The sequence below is a fragment of the Miscanthus floridulus genome, chromosome 12 (genome assembly GCF_019320115.1).
Source record: "Miscanthus floridulus cultivar M001 chromosome 12, ASM1932011v1, whole genome shotgun sequence".
NCBI lineage: Eukaryota > Viridiplantae > Streptophyta > Magnoliopsida > Poales > Poaceae > Miscanthus > Miscanthus floridulus.
In genome coordinates, this window is record NC_089591.1 from 49300638 (window position 1) to 49309077 (window position 8440).

Below are 8440 nucleotides of genomic sequence, written 5' to 3' on the forward strand. Positions count from 1 at the left end.
AAGCAAAGGGTAATCAAGAAGAGCTAGCTTTCGTTCGGCTTTCTTTGTGAGCTAGCAGTGGATGCAACCAACCGAGACTGACTCCTCCTTGTTTCCTGCCTCGCGTCAATTTGGCGGGATCGACGCGAGCTGCTGCCTCCATGACTGATGACTCGATCCAAAACAGCTACGTTTTTGTGCCATTCCTGTCACCTCACTTTCGAGCTCGGGACTGATTAAAACCCTCTTGTATGTTCTTCCAAGATGAAAGGGCCCTGCTGTGTTTTATATACATAGGTAGTGTTTAGTTTCCAAAATTTTTCAAGATTCTTCGTCACATCGAATCTTTAGACGCATGCATGAAGCATTAAATATAAATAAAAAATAAAACTAATTACACAGTTTAGACGAAATTCACGAGACGAATCTTTTAAGCCTAATTGGACTATGATTAGACACTAATTATCAAATAACAACGAAAGTGCTACAGTACCATTTTTCTAAAAAAAATCGCCAACTAAACAAGCCCATGCTACCAGTTCTGAGTTCTTGTTTGGTGTCTCTGTTTATTTATGACTTGGTGGTTGTTCTCCATGGTGGGTGGAGAGACGACCGAGCCCGTGGCGTCAGAGGCCGGCCGCCGACTGCAACGACTGCGGCGGTATGGGCAAACATTTGGGAGTCGCGCTGCCTGCCACCTTGCTCCGATGGATGTGACGACCGACGAGAGTCACGAGACCTCGTCGCCTACTGTCACCGAGCTGTTGATAACGCTATGCGCTAGGAATTTCGTTGGGGTCTCGACTGAAACGCATTTATTAAGGTCCAGCTGGTATCAGCAACGCAGCTGGTACACACCTGACACCTCCAAATGGCCGGGCCGGGGCACACAAGAAAATTATGCTACCAGACGAGACGAGTCAAAGACAGACGGGCTTAATCCCCCGTGAATCTCGCCCGGATTAGCCGAGAGGAGGAGAAAATCTGGGTGTTTATACTTTATAGCCAGGAGGAACGGATGAGGCTGGCCGATCCGGCTGTTGGACCTCTGGATGGCAGCTGAGCTGGATTACATCCAAGTCGGGGCACGTTTGCACATGCCCAAGATTTCTGTTTGGTTTCGGCACCGGCAGCCGGCAGACAGCAGACTCTACGACTACTTACGAATTCTCGCTTGCTGCTGTAATGCCAGGTGCCACCGTGCCAGCTTTCGACAGGGACTCGACGAACCGTGTGACAAAAGGCTGCACAGCTTTGGAAGAGATAAAAGAACAGCACATGTGCATTGGACCGACTGGTTTCGTACATAAGCCGGCTGATTTCGGCCTAATTCTATAGTGTTATGTGAGGGAGAATAAGCTGCAATAAAACATGGCAAATGTGTACAATTGTGCAGTGCAGCGGCACTGCCTGATCAGCATCTGCAATGGAGCGCCTATCTCCTGTAACGACGACTAGTGTTCTACAAAAAACCTCACTAGGCTTGAAACACAAGAAGGCCCTGACAACGGTGTGCGAAACATATTTACTGAATGAAGGGGGGAGAAAAAGAAAAGCAACCGGAGCTACCTGATTCTAGAAACAGCTTAATTACAACTGGAGATTGCTTGCTTCCCAAATTACACGTCCAGCTGTGTTATCTCGAAGTAAGAAGCCGAGTGCCCTGAAGCCGACGAGCTTTCCCTCTCGATGGAGTAGGCGATGAGCAGCTTCACGACGTGCCTGTATCTCCTCCTGTACGTCGGGAACTTCGACAGGCTCCTCACAATTCCAACCAGCCTGCAAAAGAAACCGGCAGCATTTAAAACATGGAGAAATGGCACAAACTTCAGGCACACAGTGTCATGAAGAAGTGGATGTGAACAGTTCTACTGAAATGAGCAGAAACCATTGTCGTCATTCAGAAGATGCAGCATGCATACCTTCTACTGATGGCCTGAATCTGTGCCAACCTCACAGGATCCTGGGGCATCTCGGCGCCATTATCCCACCCACCAGCGCTCGCGGTGTTGCCAACGAAAACGGTCAGCTTCTCCAGGAACCTCACTTCCTCCTCGGTCATCTTCAGCGCCTGTATCTGCTCTTTCAGGACCAGCACGGGGTGGAAGAACCAGTCCAGCAGCCGGTCCTGGGGCCTGTTGTGCTGGTTGACCTCGAAGTTGCCCAGCACCAGCCCACCGGAGCCGGCCTTGATCGATTGCAGCACGGTGCACAGCAGGTTGTACGAAGGCAGGCCCAGACTTATGGTCTCGTGGCCGCTCTCCTTTGCCCTTAACCACTCGGTCAGGCCGGCGGTTGTTATGACATTCAGGTTCAGAAGGTCCCTGCCCCTCTGTTCGCATGACTTCATCAGGTTTTCCCATATCTGCAAAGCAAGGAACCAAATTAGGACTTCAGGCGTCTTTTAACTCGATGAAATTCCAGGCGAAGCACGACGTGGAATTGTAGATTGACTGTGTGATTGTCTATCTTTATGTAGAGTAACCCAAAGTGCTTGTTACAGTTCTTTACAGTTAGCTACAGTATAAAGCAAACACGCATATAAAATGCACAGCAGTTGCATCTCTTGTGAGGTTCCTTTCATTGGTGAATCATGATATTGCTTCACTTAGAACTAGCTCGCCTAATCTATACTCTATGGTACCTTCAATGCAACAATTAAACTGTCTACCTGTACCTACTCTTTGCATGCCCATATCATTTATCCCATTTCCTGAACTAGAACTGGCTCACCTACTGAAGAAAGCGTGACAACAGCAACGCAAATTTGTCTTGCTATCCCCTACTTGGAGCATTATAGTTCCATTCATGAAAATAACTTTCTTGCATACAGAAGATAGCATGGACACAGCTAGAAAAACGGGTGTGTCTTTATTTTGTGTCGTTAACACACATAAAGTACTGCAGAAGGAAATAAGGAATGTGCCCTTTGAAATCTGTCAGCACTGTCTTTACTCTGAAGACAGGGGAAACATTGAAAGGGTTGGAGCATTTCCCTCTTCAAAATACGCTGGAGGACTACTGAATATGTTAACTCACTAGTCATAAAATGACTGAAATACAACTACCGGATAGTTACACAGGAGGACATGGAGCATGCGTTTTTTCCAAGTTTGCAGTGAGTATTACAATTTTTTCTAACGTGAAAGTGCGAAACAAGGATGTGTCTGAAAATTTTTCATGCAGACTGTAGACAAGCTGGGAAATGGAATGACATGAAAGGAACATACCTGGACCATTTTGACTTCCTGTATAGCCTCTCTTACTGATCTTGCAGGAGCCAAATTCGGAACCAACATTGCCGGTGCTTCACTGGGACCAGTTCCTTTGACAGAGGCATTTGTTCTGACTGAGAATTCTGTGGAGTTGGATGATTTTCTCTTTCTATAGGACGGCCTGTTTTTTTTTTCCAAAACACAAAAGGTTAAACAATTGCACAGAGAGGAAGCAGCACATGATAAAGGACATCAGGATTGTCAGATTGGAACAATCAAGGGGAAATGCAGTACTTTGGGAGAACTGTTCCTTCGCGGAGGTAAAGCCAGTCATTGGTGTACTCATCAAACTCCGCAACCATGGCCACAACATATGAAACTCCCCTTTGGAAGGACTTCTCCTGCGACAGTAAGGTACAAAAATTGTAAGTACTTGCATCATAAAATCATTCACACAAACATTGTGAGTTTAGCAAATTGTTAATAATCTAGCAACCTGGAAAACAATGACTGCTCCGTAGAGCCCCACGAAAATGCTTGAGACGATAGCCAACAAAACGCTCCCAACCACCACCAGTGGCCAGAAAAGGATAGCCAGGCCAGCGATTGGCACGCAAACTGTTTCAAGGAACGGGCCTTCTCGGCTTATAAGGTCATGCAGCAGCCTCTGCCAGCCTTTGAAGAGCATATAGGGGCTCTTGATCAGCGCAATCACTGTGTAAAGCGGTATGTCGACGACTAGCCCCAGGAGAGCAACAACTATACATGAGGGCACATCAAGCAACCTACAAGAACAACATTAAGAAGATTGTTATACCATAAGACTCTAATATAATTCACAGTGATCTCTTGCCATCCTTTTGAAAAAAATAGCATCCACAACCAGCAGTACATTTTCTTTTATTTTGGTAATCTAACAATTACAATGTTAAATTTCAATTTCAAGCAACTGCAGTGTGAGATCATGCCAAAAAAAAAATTCATAATGATAGAATTTGTAGAGAATATACTTAAGTAACACTAACACGACACATGACACACTGCCAGAAGCAGGGTATTTTATGGCAAAAGGCTAATCACGTCCTTGTCATGACAATCCCATCCTTGTCACAAGGATTACACAGCACAGTTGCGTTCAAAAAAAAATTACACAGCACAGAGCTAATCCTAAAACAACCAAACGAATGGTAGTTAGTGGGAGGACAGATACCTTATCGAATGGGGCTCACGATTCTGGCAGCTCTCGCGCAGCTCCTTGAGGTAGACCGGGTAGGAGTGGAAGCATATGTCGGCGAAGTCCCTAACCACCGTGCAGCTGCCCTTGATCGTGCCCCACGTCCCGTCCTGTTCAAACCAGAACCATCTCAGACAGTGTTGTTGGGAGGCATGGTTAACAGCTGCGGGGACCTGAATCTTTTGACCTGCGTCGTGCAGGAGATGCTCTGATCTGTCTTACCACAATGCCGTGCACGAACTTCTTGGCCTCGCTTTCCTGCCGGAACGCCTCGAAGGTGGAGATCCACGGCGTGAAGAAGCCGTACCCGAGAGCCACCAGCGCGCTGCCGAAGATGCCGAGCCCCAGCCAGAGGCCGAACAGCACGGGCAGCGCCAAGAGCACGGCTAATTTCAGGCCCGCGTTGACACGGTCAGTCCTGGATTGCGAATGCAGATTGCAGAGCAGCAACGATCAGTCAAACAGTATGTATGACCATCTATTGATCTCGAGAAGGTGCAATTGGCGACAGAAGGAATTTTGGAAAGAAATAAAGGTGCAAGAAGATCAAATTCATTATTCACAAGAAGTATCGAACGGGAAAAAAAAAGTGTTCACTGGTTGGTTTGGTTTCTGGGCTGGTTTAGGCTGGCTGGTGCTGATTTATTGTGAGAGATTAAATAAGATTGGCTGAAACCGACTAGCGAACGGGTGAATAAAAGCAAGAATACAAGGACTAGTTGCTGGGCGGCTTACTTGATGAGCGAGTAGATTGTCCACCAAACGTGCGCCGGGAAAAGCACGAGTATGACGCCGACGTTGCCCACTATCATCAGCGCGGCGGCAACGGGTCCGACCACCATCGCTGAACATCCATTTGAGGGAAGTAAGAACACGTGGGCGCAGAACCCCCAAGCAAAGCAAGGCTCCAAAATCAGAAGATGGCAAGACGCGATTGATTACAAGAAAGGGCGTGCCTTTGATGCCGCCGAGGAAGAAGGCGGCGCAGAAGGAGAAGACCACGTAGGCGACGCGCAGCGAGTGCTGTATCGACGCCATGGCCTCCGCGTAGTTGGCCGCCACCCACCCCTTCACCGACTCCATCGGTCGGCCGCCGCCGCCGTCGGGGTCGGGCGACGGACGCTCAGCGCTCTGTCCGAATCCGAGGCTGCGCGCGGCGCCTCCCTCACATGCACTGCCTCCGCCGCCGCCGGAATCAAGAAACGAACAGCGATTCCCAGACTATCTTCGCGCGCCGCTTTTGCCGGAACGGACGGAGAGCACGAGAGACAAGGACAGGGAAAGAAAGAAAGAAGCGTACTCCGCCGGCCGTCCGGTCCTCTCTTTCGCGCGCGGGAATCTGAGACCGAGCAAGCAGGCAGAGGCGGCCGGCGCGGGAAAACTAGAGCGACTTGCGCGACAAGACGACGTTCCCGGAGAAACGGCTTATAAGCTCGCGGGCGGGTCAACTCGGCTGCCGTGGCCACACTCCCGCTCGAGTTCTTGCGGGCGAAGGAGGAGGGGGAGGGCAGCGAAGGGGAAGGGGTTTTCGCTTTTGCCTCTCTTTTTTTTCGGATTGTTTTTCTGTTGCCAAGCTGCAAGCAACCTTTTGGCTTGGGCTGCGTAGTTTTTTTGTCTGTGCCCTCGGTGGGCCCTGGGTGACTGACGGGATGACGCCTGACACCATCATCGCCAGGGTTTATCCGCAAGCGATGGGTGAAGTGACAGGCAACTCATAAATGCGTGCTGGGATTAATCTTTGGTTCTAGTACTCTTCTTAAATTCTCGTAATAATATTCACTGCATCTAAAACGTTGACGAAAGTGAGGGATTTTCTTTATAGCGTGCACACCAGTGTACATGCACACTATACGGACACTTGCCTTGTGTACCTGTATGAGTGTGTCCTACTCCGTATCACACATGGAACGGTCGAAGCAGGAGTACAAAGCACGTATTGTACCACTGCACGCACGCACGTACGCATACATGTTTTCTGCCAAAATTGACATTAAATTATCGGAGAACAGGGCGTTTATTAAAAAAAATCCCTATCTAATCCGATGCTCTCACCATCCCAAAATAATATAACATATCATTCTCAAATACTTTAGCCAAATTCTTTTGAAGTTTGACCAAATATATACGGAATGCTCTAATATTTATGATATGTGATAAGTATCACCAGATTGATCATGGAATATATTTTTTCATAATAAACTTATTTGAAAATTTCAAATACCGATATTATTTTATATATGCCTAGTCATTTTTTAAATAAAAATACTTTTTTTTAGAAACGAGATGTTTAGTTATTTAGGGATGGATGGAGTATGTTATAGATTTGAAAAGACCTCAAAATCCAAGAGAATCTATATGTAGTAATTTTCAATTCCCTATCCAACCTAAAACAAGATCCAAGTGGATAAAACGTCCCACTAGAACCCTACTGTCATGATCAAATGTTCGAATCTTATCATAATTATAAGGTATTATGTATTGCTCAACCTATGCATGCCTATCTGTCTTTTAAACCTCATACATGCATGTGTTTAAATAACATTTTGTGCAAAATGACTCCTATGATTGGTAGCCAAAATCAGTGACATGCATGCATACCTGTTAAATTATGTGTTACTAGAAAACTAAGCAAGTTGGCGACCAGACTAATTAGTGAGAGATAACCTAATCTTTTATCATACTCTTTATTTGGTCCTAAATTGTTTGAATATATTGTATTTTAGGATAGAGGGAGCAGATAGCTGAGCTACGGAACCAAGAACTTCAATGAGCATGTGTTAGGGCATTGAGGCATAGCCTTGTTCCCTCGTGCTTTGAGGGAAAATAGCAGGTAGCAAATTAATGTATACATGGGAGTAAAAAGCTTCTTAAATGACTTGATCTTTTCGTAGAGGGAGTTGGATAATGAACTGTCTAAAACATAGTACTCACATTTTCCAATCGAAATGGTGCTCTTTTCTTGTCTTGGCAAGAAAATAATCATTTTGGTGCGTAGAACTAGAATCATAGCTCGCTAAAAGAGGCCTCTAAGATTGGAAGTATTATTTTATATTCGGCCTGTTCGCTGGTTGGTTTTTGGGCTGATAAGCCCGACTGGTGCTGGTTTGTTGTGGGAGAAAAACACTGTTGACTGGCTGATAAGCCCTGACTGAAACCAACAAGCGAACAAGCTGATTGTATAGACATGTCCTAATAATAATCTGAAGAGCTTGAAAAAAAATCACTACAACTCCATCACTACTAAAAGTAGCGCGAGTATCCAACTTAATTATTTACCACTAATGATCCAATGGGTGACTTATTATTATATACGTGGAGTGTGATCGATATGAAGCATGCAGCTACTTTTGCCACGAAAACTCGTCCCAGTTGCTGTCAAACGTTGTGTCACGCATTTCTGGTGTTATTTTGTCTCAAGTACCACACCATCACTCCCCTAGCTAGTCCTTTTATGCCAACTGTTGCGCCAGCTCTGGCGCGTATAATCAATCAATCAGTCTTCGAGTAGTAGCCAAAATTGGTCAGTACTACCGGTGCTAGTATTTTTGCGATCCGTACATTTTCAAATCTTAACGTTACATTGACTTGTCCGCCAGTTGGCCAGCTACTCGACTCACGTATTTGTCTCGTTTATACCTGATCAACCGTCGTCAGCCTGTCAAATACATCGCTCGATCGAACTACTCCTGTGCAGTAGGTTGATAGCATAATGCCCTCATCAACAATCAGTAGATGGCCCAGTTTATTATAATCCGTCTTTTTTAGTTTGTTTTTTTTTCAATCGGAACTGTGTTTTTCTCTCACAACAAATCAGTCGGAAACCGTGTTTCGGCTTGTTTTTTCAGCGAAGCGAACGGGACCGATATAATATACTCCCTCTGTCCAAGAAAACATGGAACTACGAGTTGCGTGCCGGCAAAAGTTGTTTAGATTTGATCAATTTTCTAGTAAATACTATTCATATTTATTACTCTAAATTAATTTATTAAAAAATACATTTCGTAATTAATCT

General features: G+C 45.8%; 1 protein-coding gene across 2 annotated transcripts; it reads right to left on the reverse strand.

Annotated features, from left to right (window-relative positions):
- Positions 1 to 1301: 1301 nt before the first annotated feature.
- LOC136497135 (uncharacterized membrane protein At3g27390-like) lies at positions 1302 to 5985 on the reverse strand. Of its 2 annotated transcripts, none has more exons than XM_066492919.1 (9): positions 5385 to 5985; positions 5164 to 5272; positions 4651 to 4846; positions 4405 to 4538; positions 3691 to 3979; positions 3489 to 3595; positions 3210 to 3375; positions 1902 to 2344; positions 1302 to 1758 (listed from the first exon to the last, which is right to left on the reverse strand). In XM_066492919.1, exons 1-9 carry the CDS (start codon positions 5509 to 5511, stop codon positions 1599 to 1601), a joined length of 1731 nt encoding a protein of 576 aa, XP_066349016.1. In that variant the 5' UTR covers positions 5512 to 5985; the 3' UTR covers positions 1302 to 1598. The 2 variants fall into 2 exon arrangements, with proteins under 2 accessions (XP_066349016.1, XP_066349017.1); XM_066492920.1 differs by having other exon boundaries at positions 1303 to 1758; positions 5371 to 5497.
- Positions 5986 to 8440: the final 2455 nt, after the last annotated feature.